The 22,455-nt window shown below is 36.3% G+C and overlaps 1 protein-coding gene and 1 pseudogene across 5 annotated transcripts in view; one reads left to right on the forward strand and one right to left on the reverse strand.

Moving 5' to 3' along the window:
• Positions 1-22,455, reverse strand: part of ATAD2B (ATPase family AAA domain containing 2B) — a 164,116-nt gene that overhangs the window by 67,869 nt on the left and 73,792 nt on the right. For all 5 annotated transcript variants that reach the window (XM_066234023.1, XM_066234022.1, XM_066234020.1 and 2 more), the window contains exons 14-17: positions 16,667-16,826; positions 9,958-10,048; positions 3,759-4,070; positions 861-996 (exon numbers count right to left, since the gene is read on the reverse strand). In XM_066234023.1, the coding sequence (XP_066090120.1) occupies positions 861-996; positions 3,759-4,070; positions 9,958-10,048; positions 16,667-16,826 (699 nt within the window). The remainder of the gene's footprint in view (positions 1-860; positions 997-3,758; positions 4,071-9,957; positions 10,049-16,666; positions 16,827-22,455) is intronic.
• Positions 17,407-21,851, forward strand: LOC136308371 (nuclear nucleic acid-binding protein C1D pseudogene; annotated as a pseudogene).

A 22,455-nucleotide genomic window follows, 5' to 3' on the forward strand; every position in this document is an offset into this window, starting at 1 on the left:
CCACGCTGCTAGAAAACTAAGAAGAAACACTGGACTCAAGACTTTGGGAACTCTTACATTTTATTGAAGCAACAATAAAAAGAATTTTAATGGTGAGAAAGAAATTTTGTTCAAGATATGTCAAAAGAAAAACTACTTAAAAGTACATACAACCCAACATCTTTGAATAAAAGTGCAATTAAATCTACCTGACTGGAGCATTATGGTCTTTCAACTTTCATGATAATTATGTAAATTCAAGTGATAATGCTATTAGTATTTGAAAACTATTTGGTCCCTTAATTTAAAATTAGATTAGCACTAAAACTGTTTACCTGTTAAAGTGCACAGCAAAAGCTACTTTGAGATAAAGGGAAATGTAAATAGAAAAACCATAAAATCTAAATTAGGAAAAGTGTAAATTAATGGAATTTTGGAGAATCAAAAAGTTATTTGTTTAATTACTAAGCAATTTCTAATTCAAAATCTCTTTAGTACTGACAGAGTCCCTAAATTATCTGATATTTATTACAAATTAAATTACTATAGACCATGGCAAATATATATTTCCCTTCTGTTCATTTTAGTTCAAATAAAAAGCAATAAAATAGGGGATATGAGTTGATTTTCTAAAGATAAACTTTTCTTTCACCCTGGTTTAAATAAAAATCACACAATCAGTTTAGGAATAAACACTTTATAGTTCACCAATTAACCAATTTATTACCACATGAAAAATCATACACAGTAAGGGTTCCAGAATTGTACACCAACAACAGAAAATCAAAATCCTCAAGGTATACACCATAACTACACCATAATTCTAACTATAAAGTAGTAAAATTCATGCTAAATGGGAAGAAATTTGATATGTTACTTACATTGTAAAATGAAGGTAGGATTTATGCACAGCAGCAGCTGATGACTGTTTCTTTGGTGATCCTGAGTGACAACTGGTCTCAAAAATTGATAAAGCATTCTCATCTTCACTATCATCTAAAATTAGAGTAGCTATATCTGTTCAAAAACAAATAATCATACAGATAGAAGCTTATAAAGTCATTTAATATTCGTGCGCTACAAAAGCTCTTAAAAAGCATTTAAAAATCAAATGATATTATTAAGTTATCTATCAAATAACACAGGCAAACTGACAAACCCAACGTTTTAAATAATATAAAACTGAAAAATATGTAATTCTTTCGCTTTTACAGAATACTTAAATATTGTAAGATATAATTTGGGAAACTTCTTAAACTATAAGAAAATTGGAAAAGGCTCTCTCATAAAATACCCATCTACTTATTAAAAATCTGTAAGTTAATTTTGACCAAAACCAGTACATTTCATTGAAGATATCTGGCATGATTAATAAGGCACCTGACCCAGAACCAACACCCAGTGGCTGGCTTTACACCACATCAGAGCACAACCCAATTAGCTCCACAAGTGGCATACTGCAAAGCGAGATCTCAGCAAGCACCAAATCCCAGTGGAATGAATTCTGCTTCATGTGGTCAACACCTGCACAGCAGTTCTACACTGTGGCCAGGGTCAATCCTCACAGTAAGCCAGCCTGAGGGTCAACCCCATCCACAGCCAGGCCAATAGTAATCAAGACTCAGTTACGATAGGAAAGCTCACATAATCCACACAAGGGACATTCCTGGAACACCTAGCTCAGATTGATCAAGGAGACTGCGCCACTGAGCCAGAGAACACTTACTGGGTCACCCTACCAAGAGTGAGAGATATAGCAGATCTACCTAATAGCCAGAAACAAATACCGAGAGGCAGCCAAAACAAAGAAACATGCCCCAAACAAAAGAAGAGGAGAAATTCCCCCAAAATAGTGCACTTGAGTTATGGCCAGTTCTTACAAAAGCAATAACAATGCCTGACTGGGCGGTGGCGCAATGGATAGAGCATCAGATTGGGATGCCGAAAACCCAGGTTCGAGATCCCAAGGTCGCCAGCTTGATCGCAGGCTCATCTGGTTTGAGCAAAAGTTCACCAGCTTGGACCCAGGGTCGCTGGCTCGAGCAAGGGGTTACTGGGTCTGCTGAAGGCCCGCGGTCAAGGCAAATAGGAGAGAGCAATCAATGAACAACTAAGGTGTCGCAATGCGCAACAAAAAACTAAAGATTGATGCTTCTCATCTATCCGTTTCTGTCTGTCTGTCCCTGTCTATCCCTCTCTCTGTAAAAAAAAAAAAAAAGGCAATAACAAACAAACTGACCCTTATTTTTTCACATGGTACACATTTTCAAGGAAAACGTAGACTAGTTGAGAAAGGAGTTATTCATTCAAGTAACACTAGTTTCTTTATATGGGTCTTAAGTTACTATTCAATGGACTAACAAACTGAAATCCCTATCAAAAGTACAATACTTAAAAATTCACCTGGACTACAATCTGAAATATTAATACCTGTACTTCACTCACACCTAACAAGTCATCAATTTATTCAATAAAAACCAATGCTGGCCCTGGCCAGTTGGCTCAGTTGATAAGAGTGTTTGGCCCACGGTATGGATGTTCCAGGTTTGATTCCCAGTCAGGGCACACAAGAAAACAACCATTTGCTTCACTTCCCTTCCCACAGCCATGGCTCAACTGGTTCCAGCAAGTTAGCCCCAGGCGCTGGTGGCCTCTGCCTCAGGCACTAAAAATAGCTCAGTTGCCAAGCAACAGAGCAACAGCCTAACATAGGCAGAGCATCACCCCATAGGGGCCTTACTGGGTGGATCCTAGTTTGGAAGCATGTGGGAGTCTGTCTCTTTGCCTCCCTTCCTCTTACGTAATTTAAAAAAAAAAATGAAAGAAAAGAAAAGCTAGAATGAAAAATTTACTTCTCATTTTCTCCCTCTCCCTCCTCCCCATAAAATCAATAAAGAAAAACTAAAAAAAGAAAAAGAAATGTTCAATTTATGGCAGAGTACTTGGCTCAAAATAATAAAATATTCCCTTCCCTATTTGACCAAGTTAATAAATTAAGTAAACCATGTATTTCATGAGCATCCATCCTTAAAAAATTAAGTTTCTGAAAATTTGATTTAGACAACAAAATCCATTGACTATTGATGGTTTTTACTAAAGTCTTCCTGTAAATGTGGTGTCTTTAAAGGTAGTTTTCTGTTTTTTCCTAAGTTCTGAACTACAATCTTGAGGCTAGAATTCAAGACCTTTTCCAACCAGGTTCTAACTTACACCCTCACTAAAAATGTATACTCCCTTAGCACAGCAACCTGCAGACTGCCCTGCCAGTAATAACAAAATATATTTTTGATGAGTAGACTCCAGAGGGACTTTATAGCACCACAGTTAAGAACATGGGCTCTGGAATCAAGATCTCTGGGTTTGCATAAGCCCTAGAACTCAATGAGTGATCCTATATAAGTGAATACCTTCGTCTCCCAATGTTCTCTTTTATAAAATAAGACTACCTATCCCACAAGATTATAACGAGGATTAATAAATGACAATTTATGTAAGGGCTTCACAATAATAAAATAAATATGTCATTTTATTATTATAGTCAACATCAAGACAATAAAAATGTCCCAAGAGCAAATAAAAAAACATTCTCTTTTTATTTTTAAACAAACATTCACTAGGCAACTACCATATGAACAGGCCTGGAATAGATGTGAATAAAAAAGACATTTTCAATATTCATGACAAATATAAAAAATATGAATAAGCTTATGAGAAAACTCAAAATTTATTTATGACTATGCTTGTTTCATTTTAACAGTATGAAAAATAATTTATAGTACCTTCTTTTTTGTCACTCTGGCTAATTTCTGCATGAGGAAACACTTTTTGCAAGACTGCTAGGATGTTGTTGAAGCTTCTTTCTAGCAGTGGCCTTATGATGGGGGATAGTGCATGCCCTGAAGACATGACAGCACGCTGGGAAGCAGGCACAATATTCTGCATTGCATGATAAAAGTCTTGGGCATTGAGCACTATTGAGGAAACGTCTAGCTGTAGTTTATGGCTGCTAGCATAGATCTGGGGGTAACGTCTCCGCAGGGCGATCAGGGCAGCTTCAGTACACAGGGCCTTGATATCAGCTCCACAGTACCCTAATGCACAAAAGGAAAAGGACAACAAAGGTCATTCTTTTCAGTACCAATTATGTTTGGCAACTGAACACATCTTTACCTAAGGAAATAATACAAGAGCAATAATCATTTATAATTTTATCAGCAAAATTAAATCTGATCATTTAAAATCACCTAATAAAAGTGTTTACTCATCAAAGCTAAAAATGTTTTGAATATTTTAATTAACAAACTCATGAACTAATAATATTAAAACAAGTCATGTATTTTCTTTTTTTTTTCTTTTTCTTTTTTTTCTGAAGCTGGAAACGGGGAGAGACAGACTCCCGCATGCGGCCGACCGGGATCCACCCGGCACGCCCACCAGGGGCGAGGCTCTGCCCACCAGGGGGCGATGCTCTGCCCCTCTGGGGCATCGCTCTGTTGCAACCAGAGCCACTCTAGCGCCTGGGGCAGAGGCCAAGGAGCCATCCCCAGCGCCCGGGCCATCTTCGCTCCAATGGAGCCTTGGCTGCGGGAGGGGAAGAGAGAGACAGAGAGGAAGGAGAGGGGGAGGGGTGGAGAAGCAAATGGGCGCTTCTCCTGTGTGCCCTGGCCAGGAATCGAACCCGGGACTTCTGTACGCCAGGCCGACGCTCTACCACTGGGCCAACCGGCCAGGGCCAAGTCATGTATTTTCTACCAATACCACTAATTATAATGTACAACTTTTCTTTCAAAAAATTAAAAAAAAAAGTTTCATCTCAATTCTTCACCAATATTCTCAATCATTACTTTAGTCTTTATGACATTACATTTACCTATCCATTCTCCAATATCACTAATGTCCAAACATATATAATATAGTACAAAGTAGTATATAAGCAGAAAGTTCAAAAACAGAGCTATTCTGCTAGAACTTTGAGTGCAACTCATAATATCTAATTACCCCCAAAATTTTATTTTAAAGTTGTAATCATCACTGATAGTTACAAAGGTATTAAAGAGAATAAGAATCCATTAATTTTTCACATAACTTCATATCTCTTTTTTTTTTTAGTTTAAAATGACTGGTAGTCTAGTTCTAAGGGATATATCAACAAGGATATTAGTCATTACACATATTTAAATTATTATAATAGTTAAACAACAGATCAACCTCCCAGTGCTTTTAAGTCATTTCATTCACTTGACCAACAAATACATACAAAAGTACAGGAACTGTTAGATCTTTACCACAAAAAGAAGTAAAACTCAAACTTTTTATATTAGCAATTAAACTTGCGTTTGGCCACCTTTATCAATTATGCCAGCAGGGGGAACCACTCGAACTAGTTATAGAACATTAGTCCCTAAACTCTTCCAAGAGTGGCATCAGGTTAGTTATCTTTTTATTTCTCATAATGATCTCATTGAACACAAGTACTGAAATAAAAATGGTTATTAGACAGAAAAACTATAGGAGAGAAGAAATAGCTCTAGACTATGGTAGAAAAAGAACATTAAGGGGTAAACCTATACAAATCAAACTGCAAGTGATTCACACATCTACAATGAACTATATCCCTATTATTACTAGGGCAAATGATCTTGTTAATCAAGTCCTACAAATAACAGAAAAATCCTCTTTACCCTGCTTTCTTTTTCTCATAGTACTCACCACCTACTCAATTACCTATTATGTTTACTGTCTGCCTTCCCCAATCAGAATGTGAGCTCTGTGAAAGTAGGGGTATTTTGTTTTGATCACTAATGATTCTCAAATACAGAGAATAATGCCTGGCATTCAGTAGATATCCAATTAATACTTCTTGAGTGAAAGAATGAATGGAAAGAGAAAAGAATAACTCCAAGTTTACAGTTTGGGAAGATATCTGTTAGGTTACTATATACTACCAAAAACAGTAGATAAATTATATCCACTGAGGCCCTGGCTGGCTGGCTCAGCGGTAGAGCATCGGCCTGGCGTGCGGGAGACCCAGGTTCAATTCCCGGCCAGGGCACATAGGAGAAGTGCCCATTTTGCTTCTCCACCACCCCCCCTTCCTCTCTGTCTCTCTCTTCCCCTCCCACAGCCAAGGCTCCATTGGAGCAAAGATGGCCCGGGCACTGGGGATGGCTCCTTGGCCTCTGCCCCAGGCGCTAGAGTGGCTCTGGTCGCGGCAGAGCCACGCCCCCGAGGGGCGGAGCATCACCCCCTGGTGGGCAGAGCATCGCCCCTGGTGGGCATGCCAGGTGGATCCCCGTCGGCGCATGCAGGAGTCTGTCTGACTGTCTCTCCCCGTTTCCAGCTTCAGAAAAATACAAAAAAAAAAAACCAAATTATATCCACTGAGCTCTGCTTTTCTTCTAAGAAATCTAAATAATTTTATTACTAAAGTAACTTAATCATTGTGTAACAACTTTAATAAAATTATGAAAAACATAGAAAGTACTGCATTCTTAAAGAAACATTTACTCAGAATTAGAAGAAAACTTATTATGACTGGTGAGAATTTAATTCAGAAAACTATAATATTAAGAATTAAAACTGTCCCATGACAGCAATTAATCTCCCAAATAATTCTGCAAAATAACAAAATTTACCATTATTCTCATTTTATTTTCCATTTCTCTCTGAATAACCCTGAAAATAAAATTATCTTTTCCTGTGCCATACATATCTGTTAAATTAGTTCAACATTCTAACTGTAGAACACCAGCTCAGTTATAAATACTTAATGAAATAATCTGTTTCAGAGAAAGTAAAGAATAAACTACTATCTTTTATCAATATAAACTACCACATTTCTTTTTCTTCTTTAAAAGTATATACACAGTGAACATACTATATATATAATATGATCCTAATTTTGAGTGCAATATCTAAGTTAAAAAAGAAAAAGAACTCAGAAACAATGCAAAATAAAAAAAAAAGCCACTAAAAGGTATTTTATGTAGTAAATGTTGCCCATAACATTTGTTTACATAATGTTAACAATATACATAAGAGTAATGTATTGTTCACTTTCTTAATTTATTAAAAATAATTTAAAAGCTTAGCAATAATAGCATTTAAAGAAGAAAATTTTCACAAGAATTATCATAAACAATAGACTGTAAAAGATAGGATTTATCTTCTTTACATTTCCTCGTGAATGAGAATTATTAGTTTTTGTCTGTGGTGCACAACCTTGACTACTCATCTGAATAAACCATAAAACTGAAACAAAAACATATTACCAACAAACTTAGTAAATCAGAATCTCTTGTGGTTTAATATTATAAATGTGTATTTTGAGTAAGCTTTACAAGTGATTCTGGTAAATACAAAAAAAATAGTAACTACTAAATTAATAATATACTTCCATTATGAGACTCTAAAACAGAATTAAAAGTACAGCAAAACTATAGCTAAACAGGTTACATTTTGGGTGACCAAGTGCCCTGGTTTAGGCCTCTTGTCTTGTCATAATTAAGAACATATGTTTTCACTCTCAAAAGAGTCCTGGTTTAGAAAAATAGATGATATAAACATGCTAGAAATACTGAAAATATACTATAGCCTTTTGAAAGTTAAAAGTTGATGTTAAGGGAAAAAATCAACATCTTTATCATATAAATTCCATAACCATACTAATTCTACCATTACAATTCTAAAACTCTGATGAACCCAAATATCTATTTACCAAAGAAAAAGCACTTTTGAATATAGCTATTAAGATGGAAATTTGTCTGATTAATCTATCCAAGGAGGTTACAGACAAGTAGGCAATAATAAAATTTTATAAGTTATTTTTAAGTAAAACATCAAACATAATGAATGAAGGCTCGCAAGACAGATGCCTCAAAGGTACACTTTGTTTTGGACCTCTTACTGAAAATGAATAGAGAAATATGACTCAGTTTCAACTTCTTATTAACACTAAGCTCCTACTATTTGTGTATGTGTTCTGGATACCGAAATTATTTTAATACTACTTAAAAATCACACCTACTATGCATGCAAACACCTTCAAGTACTTGTGAATTTATTTCACAACTTTTACCAAAGTTACCAAATCCATAACCTCTAAGAGGTCAGCTATCTTTGCTGCTGTTCAACAAGACTGCATACTCTTTGTTAGGCCTGAACTGAACCCATACTTGTTAAAACATGTCTGTGATACATAAAGTGGTAAGATCATAATGAATTTAAAAGTAATTACTATTTCATTCCTGTTTGAAGATCTGCCTTTGATTTTTTTTTTAAATAAACTGGTTTTTTTTTAATGAAATAAATGTCACAGGCAAAAACTATAATGGGATTTTATGTCTTTTTCCAAGAAGAAAATGGTGTGTATGTGTGTGTAGATTCTAAACCACCACCCAAAAAAAGGCAAGAGAAGTTTTTCAGTCCTATAAAAAATTATGTGTTAATTTTTAACTTAAGAAACTGACTAAAAGCTAAAAATAAATCACTTGGGAAAATGGTAGCAGTGGTCTTTGGAAATAAAAAAGGAAACTAAGATTCTAACTTAGGATGAAGAATTAAGAGTATATATTTCACATAGTAGATAGGGTAATAGAAAGAAATTTTTAAATACCTATGTTTTAGGGAGTTTCCAAAATTATTTGAAGACTTCTGGTTTTTTCAGTTTAGGATCATTCTGTGATAAATTCACAGAAGAATCTACAAAGATTCCCCAGTCTGAGCTGTACTCAAATACAATATCATAAAAATAGCAGGAAATAAAAGGGGTCCAATTTCAAAATGGGAAAAGACTGGATTCTGCACCAAATACCACCCTTTCCAATAAAGCAGCACAGGGCTTTGCGAAGGTCAAGCCAAATGTACATGAAATAGGTTTGGCGCATGCTCTCTGATACCAGGCAAAGCTTAAACTGGAGTAGTGCTGGAGAGATTTACGTTTTCTCCTCACCAGAAGATGTCGAGTTCTTTGAGGTTCAAAAGCTGAGATGCTGCTTCGGAGATGGAGGTCCCTGTGGATGAAGAGGATAATTCGGATGTAGCTAACTGAATGGACTAATGTTCTATTTAACTTTTAATTAGTATTTGATGGTGGATCACAATGGTTTTTTTGTAACTAGTTGTTCTTTTGGTTTTGGTAACTTTAAAGTTCTCCCAATAGGCTGCTGATGTTTAGTGGACTTATTTTTAGGAATTTCTTCATAATATTTTAAAAGTTAATGAAGAGAGATCTTTTATATTTTTGAGAAAAATTAGAGGAAAAAAGACTTAAGACAGGAAAAGAATGAAGGAAAAATACCTATGTGTATACGTGATTGCTTAAATACGTATTTTATTTCAGACCTGATTAGAACCCAAACCCCTAAATTCCATCTCCTATGTATAGTCTTTTATATACACAAAATATTCTCACCACATCCTTTTAGGAAAGTAGTTTTCATTTACTCTGTGGGGAGATCTTCCATCTGTTAAAAATTTAACATTAAATTGGAAAGTTTTATATTTGGGGAAATACTAGCAGATGCCATTAAGTATGTTCTTTGAAGACTCCTCTCACTCAACTTCATGAAGGTGAGTCCATCATGTAATCTGCAAAGGGAAAGACTAAAAATCCTGCCTTTGACGTGAACTTTTATCTCTCAAGTTTATAGTTACATACTTTTCTTAGTAAAATTTCTGAAAGGGACATTTCCTAAAAGGAAACACTATAGTAACATTATGGAAATCCAGCACTCAATGAAAGTAATATTACTACTGAGCTTTGTTAGTAAGTCACCTAGTGACAGCTAAAATCCTAACATAGAAGTGTTTAATTTTTAAGTGCAATGTTTAAAATAATTTTTACATTTAAAGGTACAGCCATCTATTGCACAAAGATAGGATTCATAACTATATTCATTCACATTCCAAACATAAGGGGAAAGGAAAGCTGAGAGGAACAAACAATGACAATCAAAGAGTTAAAATAGTAGCACTCACCAACACATTTTTCAGCCAATTCACCTAAAAAAGCATCTGACAATTTTGGATTCCAGTCTCTGGTATGAATCTGTAGTATGTGTTTTCTTGCCTTAACAAAGCAAAACAAACAAAAAAACACAAGTCAATAAATTTCTTGTCTTTATAAAAAAAGTACAATAAAATATATCAAGTTCTCAAATGTATTTGTTGGAACAAATATATGGATTAACCATACCTCAGAAAAGCAAATGAGTTTTTATTTTTAAAGAATTTACAGCTGGCCAATAGGCATATGAAAAAATGCTCAACATCACTAATCATTAGAGAAATGCAAATTAAAACCACAATGAGGTATCACCTCACACCAGTCAGAATGGCGATCATCAACAAAACAACACAAAATAGTGCAGGCGAGGATGTGGAGAAAAGGGAACCCTCCTGCACTGCTGGTGGGAATGCAGACTGGTGCAGCCACTGTGGAAAACAGTATGGAGATTCCTCAAAAAATTAAAAATCAAACTGCCTTTTGACCCACCTATCCCATTTTTAGGAATATACCCTAAGAACACCATAGAACTGTTTCAAAAGGAGAAATGCACGCCCATGTTTATGGCAGCATTGTTCACAATAGCGAAGATCTGGAAACAGCCCAAGTGTCCATCAGTGGATGAGTGGATTAAAAAGCTTTGGTACATATATACTATGGAATACTACTCAGCCATAAGAAATGATGACATCGGATCATTTACAGTAACATGGATGGACCTTGATAACATTATACTGAGTGAAATAAGTAAATCAGAAAAAACTAAGAACTATATGAATCCATACATAGGTGGGACATAAAAATGAGACTCAGAGACATGGACAAGAATGTAATGATAACGGGGGGGGGGGGGGGAGGTACGGGGAGGGGAGGGGCACAAAGAAAACCAGATAGAAGGTGACGGAAGACAATTTGACTGTAGTTGAGGGATATGCAACATAATCAAATGTCAAAATAATCTGGAGATGTTTTCTCTGAATATATGTACCCTGATTTATCAATGTTACCACATTAAAATTAATAAATTAAAATGAAAAAAAAGAATTTATTTATTTTTAAAGAATTTAAAGACTTCTAATACCCTGGCATCCACATAATTCTGATTCTCATAATAACCCTGTGAGATGTATAACAGAGATCTTATCTCTGTTTCACAAACTAAGACACTGAATATTCTGAGAAGTGAAGAAACCTGACTAGTGGCACATGTGAGTAAGTGCCTGGCTTGAGCCCGAGGTCTGATTTCCCAGGCAAGGTACTTATGAGAAGTAATCAATGCACAACTAAAGTAAAAGCAACTATTAGTTGATGCTTCTCACTCTCCTTCCCTTTCTCCACCCCCTCATCCTCTCTCTTTCCCTTCCTGCCTCTCTCTCTCTCAAAAAATAAAGAATCTATTATATAGAGTATATTAACAGTACAGGCAACTTACACAAGACCCTTAGAAAACCAGAAACACATAAAAAAAAAATTTTAAGCCGGAAGAGATCCCAAAAAAGATCTGTTCTTATCTCTTCATTCACGAAATAAGGTTCAGAGAAATTAAATTAATTACGTAAAGTCCAAGTTATTGTCAGGTCTTTAAGATATTTAAGTGCCTTGCTCTTTCTCTATATAATCAATCATAAAGACAAGAAATAAAATAAAGAAAAAATTATTTAAATCAAGAAACATCTAGCCCTGACCAGGCACAGTGGATAGAGAGTCGAACTGGGATGAGGAAGACCCAGGTTCAAGACCCCGAGGTCGCCAGCTTGAGCGCGGGCTCATCTGGTTTGAGCAAAAGCTCACCAGCTTGAGCCCAAGGTCACTGGCTCAAGCAAGGGGTTACTCAGTCTGCTGAAAGCCCGCGGTCAAGGCACATGAGAAAGCAATCAATGAACAACAAAGGTGTTGCAACACGCAACAAAAAACTAATGATTGATGCTTCTCATCTCTCCATTCCTGTCTGTCCCTGTCTATCCCTCTCTCTGACTCTCTTTGTCTCTGTAAAAAAACAAACCAAAAACCCCATTTCATTACATACCTTATTCTATATTGCATATAGAAGAATAAGTTATATGTCTTCCCCTAATAGAAAAGTAGCCTCCTCTACTGAGAGGTAAAGGCAAATTCAAGCACTCATTTTTCAGAATACATAAACATACACATAACATGTATAACAATAATCATAGTGTTAATGATAATACTGTATAAAGAAGATATTTGGTATTTTATGCTAATATATAGTTAACATTACTAAAATTTGGAACCAACACTTACTATTACTTTCTCTTTTTTTTTCTTTTTTACTTTTACTTGGTCATATAGGAAGAGTCATAATATTCCATTGCCCAAACTAGGGGACTAATATGAAACACTGACTGGTATCACTTTAAATTAATGACCCAAATAGATTCTTATGACTGACCTTAATCCCTCCTTAGTCACTCATCAGGCCTATCTCCTAGCAGACTAGTTCAGCCTGTCTTCACACTCAGTTTCTCATTCAGACCTTGCTTTCCAAGTCACTGACTGAAGCAATCAGAAGAAAACTTCCAAAGACAACCCACACCAAATCTGTCCACCTGCCAGCATGTGCACCTACAATATTGCCGTCCCCCTATTATTACACATGAACTATCCAATTCCTATCCAAAGCCATTCTCACTACTCACTAAATCCTATTCCCCCTCATTCCAATTAGGGACACTCTGATAATTCTTTTTCAATTTCATCACCAAAATTTCCTTCTCTACTGGGTACGCCTCTCAATCTTAAAAGTTACAAAACACCTCTTGCCTCCTGTTCCCTCAAAATCTATCACCTCAATTCTCTGCTTCCTTTAACAGCAAAACCGTGAAAACATATCTCCATTCAGTGCCTCTAATTCCTCCTCTCTTAATCTCCCTTAAATTAATCATACTCCAGGCAAGCTTTTTTGCACTTACAACTAATTGAAATTGCTCCCATCAGTTTACCAATGACTCACATAATGCTAAATTCCTGCACAGCTAATTTTCTTTGTCACCTGATTTAAATTACTGATTTAAATCAGTACTGATTTAAATCTGTCATTACTTAATGCACCTTCTTAACATGGCTTCCAGAATCCCAGTCTCCTCATTTTCCTCATATTCACTGACTGCTCTTAAAACAAAAGACTTGGGGATCTCATCTAGTCTCATAACCTTAAATATCAGCTAAGGAAAAAAGGTGAACAGCCAGTCCAGCTCTTTTCAACAGACCCAAGACAGAAAAATGACCTTAGGTTTAGGAGTCACAGCACAGCTCCCTTAAAACATAGTTAAAATTAATATGGAAAACTATGTTCAAGATCCATGCTGTACAATACAGTAAGCTACCAGCTATATAATGCTATTTAAATTTTTTCATTCAATAAAACTTAAAATTCAGTTCCTTAGTCACACTAGTGACATTTCAAGGGCCCAACAGCCACATTTGGCTAGTGGCTGTCATATTGGACATTGTTCAATGGACAATGAAAATAAAGAACATTTCCATCATCACAGAAAATTTAATTGGACAATGCTATTTTAGACCTTATTTATTGTTAAACCTCTTAACTGTGAGAAATATGATTGGCTTATAGACCCTGAGGCCTACACGAATAGACAAGATAGAAGACAACTGGGAAATCAAGGTAATGGCTTCCTGTACTGAAATGAAGACTCTTAGAACTAAGCACAGTCCCCATATACTGGGAGAGCCTAAAAGATATGCTTGACCATTGTAAGATCTCAAATAAGGCCACTGCTGTTCTCCCGTGCTGAAGTAGACCAAAACCACTTCAGCTTCGACTTCTACAACTAAGCACACCTCTAGGCATTGGTACAACCCTGGAAGCGGCACTTGGATAATGAAAATGTTACTGTGTTATCTTCCCTGTCCTGACAAAGCTATGGAAACCTGGTGCCAAATTAAGTCCTATAAATTGGATTGTCAGTCCAAAAGCGAGAGAACTACTAGTGGCTGTGCAAACTGATATCAAATTGAGATGTTGCCTGACCAGGCGGTGGCACATTGGATAGAACGTCGGACTGGGATGCGGAAGGACCCAGGTTCGAGACCCCGGGGTTGCCAGCTTGAGTGCGGGCTCATCTAGCTTGAGCAAAAAGCTCACTAGCTTAGACCAAAGGTCACTGGCTCGAGTGGGGGGTTATTCAGTCTGCTGAAGGCCCGCGGTCATGGCACATATGAGAAAGCAATCAATGAACAACTAAGGTGTTGCAACGCGCAATGAAAAACTGATGATTGATGCTTCTCATCTCTCTCTGTTCCTGTCTGTCTGTCCCTATCTATCCTTCTATCTGACTCTCTCTCTGTCCCTGTAAAAAAATTAAAAAAAAATTTTTTTTTAAATTGAGGTGTTAACTGCTGTACATCATAGAGCCACTGCTGTCATTTCCCCATAGTCTTCTATACTGTCTTAATAACTAAGTCTTTCACATCTATGTATATAAAGCAAGCATTTTATATAGAAACCTGAAATCAAAGCCATATAACATGAGTGTGTTTCTATATACATATATTTATATATAGTACCTTCTATGCTTCTTTAGTTTATATGTATATAGCTAAATGTTATAAATATTACAATTAGGCTTATGTGATATGTTAAATTGCATGGGAAGCACTGCCAAATACTGTAGCTTCTCTTCATATGTCTCTCCTTCTCAAATATAAGTTCCCAGGAAAACAACCAAAAAGCCCATCAATAGATGACTGGATAAAGAAGATGTGGCACATATACACTATGGAATACTACTCAGCCATAAGAAATGATGACATCGGAACATTTACAGCAAAATGGTGGGATCTTGATAACATGATACGAAGCGAAATAAGTAAATCAGAAAAAAACAGGAACTGTATTATTCCATACGTAGGTGGGACATAATAGTGAAACTAAGAGACATTGATAAGAGTGTGGTGGTTACGGGGGGGAGGGGGGAATGGGAGAGGGATAGGGGGTGGGGAGGGGCACAAAGAAAACAAGATAGAAGGTGACAGAGGACAATCTGACTTTGGGTGGTGGGTATGCAACATAATTGAACGACAAGATAACCTGGACTTGTTATCTTTGAATATATGTATCCTGATTTATTGATGTCACCCCATTAAAAAAAATAAAATTATTAAAAAAAAAAAAATATATATATATATATATATAAGTTCCCAGGAAAGAAAGTATTAATGATTAAACTGGTCAAACCAAAACTAACAAAAATTACAAGTAGAATTAGGAAAAATGATTTAATTACACATTCTTTTAAAAACTATACTGTAGTGAATAACATATGCTGCTTTTAATTAAATATGATGTTATGGTTATTTCTATAAAAATTTGTATATTGGGATCTTATTCATAAACCCACCAATACTCTACAAATATTATTTTTATGGGAACAAAGCTACATTGTCTAACTAGAGCCATATAACCTGCCATATAAAATAATTACTACAGGCCCTGGCCGGTTGGCTCAGCGGTAGAGCGTCGGCCTGGCGTGCGGGGACCCGGGTTTGATTCCCGGCCAGGGCACATAGGAGAAGCGCCCATTTGCTTCTCCACCCCCCCTCCTTCCTCTCTGTCTCTCTCTTCCCCTCCCGCAGCCAAGGCTCCATTGGAGCAAAGATGGCCCGCGCGCTGGGGATGGCTCCTTGGCCTCTGCCCCAGGCGCTAGAGTGGCTCTGGTCGTGGTAGAGCGACGCCCCGGAGGGGCAAAGCATCGCCCCCTGGTGGGCAGAGCGTAGCCCCTGGTGGGCGTGCCGGGCACATGCGGGAGTCTGTCTGACTGTCTCTCCCCGTTTCCAGCTTCAGAAAAAAAATACAAAAAATAAATAAATAAATAAAATAAAATAAAATAATTACTACAGCCTGACCTGTGGTGGTGCAGTGGATAAAGTGTCAACCTGGGACACTGAGGTTACCGGTTCGAAATCCCAGGACTTATCTGATCAAGGCACATACAAGAAGCAACTATGAGTTGATGCTTCCTCCCCTCTCCCCGCCTTTCTTTCTTTCCTTCTCTCTCTACTCACCCCCCAAAAAGATAATTACTACAATCTGTAGAACAAAGGAGTTAAGTAAACATCCATAGTAACTTAATCAAGTGTTCTCTTACTTCCTTAAAAATCATAAACTTTCTGATAACTATTAATATAAAAAGACCAAATTATTTAATAATTACAATGTATTTTAAAGACTTAACCAGGATATCCCATAAGCATCTATTTTAAAAAGAAAAAATTATAAAATAACACTCTCAAAGTATATGTATGTTTCATAATTGAATCTCAAATAACTTCTACTATATCAAAAACAGAACTCCTGCCTGACCAGACAGTGGCACAGTGGATAGAGCATCGAACTGGGATGTGGAGGACCCAGGTTTAAGGTCCCAAGGTCTCCAGCTTGAGTGCGGGCTCATCTGGTTTGAGCAAGGCTCACCAGCTTGAGTCCAAGGTCGCTGGCTTGAGCAAGGGGTCACCGTCTGCTGTAGCCCCCCAGTCAAGGCTAATTTGAGAAAGCAATCAATGAACTAAGGAGCCTCAATGAAGAATTGATGCTTTTCATCTCTCCCTTCCTGTCTATCTGTCCCTATCCCTCTATCTCTGTCTGCCTCTGTCACAAAAAACAAACAAACAAAAAACAAAAACAAAAAAACCCGGAACTCCTACCTTTTGATCAGGCAAGTTGAAAAGGAATTCTCTGTCAAAACGACCAGGTCTCCTGAGAGCAGGATCTATAGAATCAAGTCTGTTTGTAGCACCAATAACAACAATTTCACCCCTATTGTCTAATCCATCCATAAGAGCAAGCAGGGTTGACACTATGGAGCTGTAACAAAATTTTCAGAAAAAATTAAAATATTTTTAAATGAAAGAAAAAATTGTAAAAAAAATGCCACTTATACTGACTTTAATCAGTCTTAAAATGCAAATAAAATTATAGCATAATTACATCTTAATTCAAGATCAAGTAATATACAAAAACCATTTTCAAAAGTAGTACTCAAACAATACACTGATAGATACCTAAAACACAGCAACAACCAAAAAGATAAAATGAACTGCATTAAAATTAAAAGGTTTTCTGCTTTAAAAGGACACTATTGATAAAGTAAAAAGGGCAATCTAAAGAATAGGAGAAAGTATTTGGAAATTATATATAAATATATATATTTAATAAGGGTTTAGGGTCAAGACTATATAAAGAACAATTATAACTCAACAATAAAAAGAAAATAACAATTTAAAAACAGTCAAAACATATAAATAGGAATTTCTCCACAGAAGATATATACAAAGGGCCCAGAATTAGTCATTAGCGATATCCAAATCAAAACCAAATAAGATACCATTTTAAAATCATTATTATGGTTATAATAATAAAAAGATAATAACAAGTGTAGATGAGAATGTGGAAAAATTGGAACACTCATACACTGCTTGTAAAATGTTGTGCCTCTTTGGAAAAGAGTCTGACACTTTCCTAAACCACTAAACATAGAGTTACCATATGATCCAGCAATATCCACAAAAAATTTGTACACAAAGTATTCATAATTTTACTTATAACAGCCAAAAGTCAAAGCAATTCAATGTCCATCAACTGAATAAATGAATAAATAAAACCTGGCATATCTATACAACAGAGTATTATTTGTCAATAAAAAATAAATTAAGGCTTGACCTGTGGTGGCACAGTGGATAAAGCATCGACCTGGAACACTGAGGTTGCCAGTTTGAAACCCTGGGCTTGCCCGGTCAAGGCACATATGGGAGTTGATGCTTCCTGCTCCTCCCCCCTTCTCTCTCTCTCTTATTTCTCTCTCTCTCCTCTCTAAAATGAATAAATAAAATCTTTTTTAAAAATAAAAATAAATTAAGCATTGTTAAATGCTACAATATGAATGAACCTTGAAAACACTATGCTTATTGAGCTTACTGAAAGAAGCCAGCCACAAAAGTCCACAAATTGTATGATCCCATTTATATGAAAAGTCTAAAACAGGCACATCTACAGAAACTTAAAGTATGTCACTGGTTGCCTAAGGGCTTGGTGGGAGATAAGGCGGAGGCTGCAAAGTGATGGCTAAAGAATAGATAAGGTTTCTTTCCGGGGAGATTAAGATGTTCAATAACAGATTGTGGTAATGGTTATACAACTATGTAAATAAACTGAAACTACTGAATCATACAGCTTATGAATGAACTGTGTATGTGAACAGTATCTCAATAAAGCTGTTTATAAAAAAAGAAAACGAAATACATCAGTCTTTTTTAATACCAATCTTGGCTGGGGTAATGTCTGCCAATTTATATTAAGTTTAGAGTTCCCACAGATTTACATTTGCATTACTGTTATACTTTTTAGAAAATTTATTTAGGATGGCTACCGTTTTTAACTTAAGTTCAACTCAAAATCATTTTATACACATTTTAGATTTTTACAACTATGACTTCAAACATTACTAAATAGAAATGTTTTATGTCTAATTATAAGATAAACCATAGTTCTAGTAACAATGGTCTTCTTAGTGTTTTCCAACTGTTCTCACTTCTATCCCTTTATTCTTACTGCTAACATCAACCTGAAATAACTTTTCCAATATGCTAACATGTTAAAGAAATCATTCTCACTCCTAAATAAACTGTTCTGTTTCCCAAATCTAATAATGGAACCAAAATGCTAGAGACCCAGTATACATGCATATAGAGTATTTGTGCTTTACTTTTCTACTGAATAACTGAAAATTAATGACATGCTTGCCTCACTCAAAAAGGGGTGATAAATAAGCATCCTTAAGCGTTAGCTCATTATTTAACCTCAAACTTTTCCTCAGTATTTTTCAATCACAGAGAAACATTTTAAATGTTTGCTAGGATTTATCAACATTTTTTAAATGTTTTGTACAAGGGTTATGAGAAAATCAAGTCTCAAACATGGCCAAAAACAGAATTACAGTCTCGCTTAATTTCTACCAATTTTTAATTATCAGCTCCTGGATCAAAATACTTTAGTGAGCCTGACCAGGCGGTGGCGCAGCGGATAGAGCGTCAGACTGGGAAGCGGAAGACCCAGGTTCGAGACAGCGAGGTCGCCGGCTTGAGCGTGGGCTCATCTGGCTTGAGCAAAAAGCTCACCAGCTTCGACTCAAGGTCGCTGGCTGGAGCAAGGGGTTACTCAGTCTGCTGAAGGTCCGCAGTCAAGGCACATATGAGAAAGCAATCAATGAATAGCTAAGGTGTCGCAACGAAAAACTGATGATTGAAGCTTCTCATCTCTCTCCGTTCCTGTCTGTCTGTCCCTATCTATCCCTCTCTCTGACTGTCTCTCTGTCCCTATAAAAAAAAAAAAAACTTTAGTGACCTTTATTATGTTTAAAATAAGTCCAAACTACTTACGGTAATCTATATTTGAGGCCTAGTTGCCTGCCCTAACCCTTCTACATTATCTTTTAAAAGCACTTGTATTATCTATCTAAAATTCCAACAGAGATTGTTTTACAGTATCTCCCCATGTATAAGATGCACCTTAATTTGGGGGCTGAAATTTGAAAAAAAAATGTATTACATAAAGTTATTAAACTCAAGGTTTATTCATCATAAAATCCATACAACTCATCACTGTCAAAACTCCCATCCATTAATTAGCTTGTCTTCATCTGTGTCTGATGACGAATCACATCTTCATATATTGCCTCATCCTCAGTTCCATCTATGGCATTTGAAATGCTACAACCACTGTGTAAGACACACCCAGTTTTTAGACCCCAAATTTTTCAGGAAAGGGCGAGCCTTATATATGGAAAATACAGTATATAATGTGAAGAATCCAGTTTTATTTTTTCACCAACTAGATAATCAATTTTCCAGCATTATTTATTGAAAACATCATCCTTTCCCAATAGCACTACACTGCCTGTTTTATTATAAACCAAGCATTCATGTATGTGTGGATTCATATATGGTCCTGGGCTCTGTTCCATTAGTCTATTTGTATAGTCTTAGCAATATCAAAATATCTAACCCTAAGAAGTCTTAATAACCAGTAAAGAAAGTCTTCCCACTTTGTTCTTCCAAAAGTCTTCACTCTTCTTTTCCTTTGTATTTCCAAATAAATTTCAGAATCTTTTCATCGTTTCAAAAAAGTTGTGACTTTGAACAGGATTATACCAAATCTATTAATGTGGAAGAACAACTTAAAAATATTCAGTCTTGCCTGACCAGGTGGTGGTGCAGTGGATAAAGCGTTGGACTAGGATGCTGAGGACCCAGGTTCAAGACCCCGAGGTTGCCAGCTTGAACACGGGCTCATCTGGCTTGAGCAAAATAAAAAATGCTCACCAGCTTAGACTCAAGGTCCCTGGCAAAAGCAAGCGGTTACTCCGTCTGCTAAAGGCCCGCGGTCAAGGCACATATGAGAAAGCAATCAATGAACAACTAAGGTGTCGCAAGGAAAAACTGATGATTGATGCTTCTCATCTCTCTCCGTTCCTGTCTGTCTGTCCCTATCTATCCCTCTCTCTGACACTCTCTCTCTGTCCTTGTAAAGAAAAAAAAAAATCAGTCTTCCAACTCCATTGGTATTTCTCTCCATTTATTTAATCTTCCTTTAATATTCCTAAATCAAGTTTTATTACTTTTTCCAGAAATATTATATGAAACCTTTCAAATTTTTCCCTAAAACTTCCTTTTTAAGGGGATTGTCAAAAGTAATTATCCAGTTTTACATAATTACTAGTACACATCAAAAAATATTCTATTGATTAGTCTAATCTTGCTGAATACTCATTACTATATCTAAGAAGTTATCTAGAGATTGCTTGGAAATTTCTACATAGAAATGATATCATCTACAAATGATAATAGTATTTTTTATTCCTCTCCAATACACACACCTTGTAAGGTTTTGTCTTACCAGACTACCCTAACTGAGATCTACTTGGAGCGTTGATCAGAAGTGTTCACAGCAGCCATATTCGCAATTCCCCATATCAAAGTTTTCATTTTTCAACATTAAGTACATTTGTTATAGAAAGTGGCACTGGCGCCACAGGCAGAAACAGTGACTCACTGATGTCACCACTGCCGACTACTTTTCCAGGAGACAGGAGTGAAAGGCCAGTGAGTTGGTCAGAAAGGCAGAAGAACTGAATGAAGACTATCAGCAGAAATTCATGAGTATTTATCAGCATTTGAAAATTCCACTGGTGCTGTAAATCAGTGGTCCCCAACCCCCGGGCCACGGACTGGTACTGGTCTGTGGGCCATTTGGTACTGGTCTGTAGAGAAAGAATAAATAACTTACATTAATTCCGTTTTATTTATATTTAAGTCTGAACGATGTTTTATTTTTTTAAAATGACTAGATTCCCCGTTACATCCGTCTAAGACTCACTCTTGACGCTTGTCTCGGTCACGTGATACATTCATCTGTCCCACCCTAAAGGCCGGTCCGTGAAGATATTTTCTGACATTAAACCAGTCCGTGGCCCAAAAAAGGTTCGGGACCACTGCTGTAGATGACATAATAAAGACAATGATGTCTGTTTCTAGAAATGAGGTGTCTCAGAAGTTGGATCCATTTGACAAAGAAAAAGTAAATTTAGTTTCTGCTTACACATAAAATTCAATGTTTTGGGTTTGGCAACTTGCGGAGTTAATCCTAAGAAACATTCAGTAAAGCAGGATTTAGAATCAAGTGTACAGATGAACAGAGCCAAGGAAATAACAGGCAAGAAAAAGGCTGACAAACTGGGCACATAGATGCAGCTTCAAGATTTGTGAAAATGCCCTCCGGGAACCAAAACCTAAAAATGCACCCAAAATTGCCAATGAAGGAAAAAGGAAAAAATAATCCTTTGGTTTTAATGTACACATGTTCAAAAAGTACATCATTTTTGTTATTTTACACAAAATAGATGATTATATGACAATGCACAGTTTAAATGTATTCCTTATTGAATTCATACATAAAATTTTCATTTAAATTTATAATGCTAAATACATTTGCCCCTAGAAATATTAAGTTATCTTTATTGATCTTCCTATTGAGCACTATGAGGTTTTTAACATTGCAGTGTACTTTATATTTATTGTTTACCATCTCTCTCAACAGAACTCTTATTTCCTTATATAGGTCAACTTTTCAAGTACCATTTTATAATCAACTATGAAATTTAAGTTAAATGTTCTTTAAAAAACATTTGTCTATTTGAAATGAATAATGACTATGAAGTATGCTTTTTTGAAGGCTGAAGTTATAAATACATCTGTTTACAATATATACAAGAAAAAATGAGCCTGACCAGGCGGTGGTGCAGTGGATAGAGCATCGGACTGAGATGTGGAGGACCCAGGTTTGAAACCCCAAGGTTGCCGGCTTGAGCAGGGGCTCACTCACCAGCTTAAGTGTGAGGTTGTTGGCTTGACCGTGGGAATCACAGACATGACCCCATGGT

The sequence above is a fragment of the Saccopteryx bilineata genome, chromosome 6 (assembly GCF_036850765.1).
Source record: "Saccopteryx bilineata isolate mSacBil1 chromosome 6, mSacBil1_pri_phased_curated, whole genome shotgun sequence".
Classification (NCBI taxonomy): Eukaryota; Metazoa; Chordata; class Mammalia; order Chiroptera; family Emballonuridae; genus Saccopteryx; species Saccopteryx bilineata.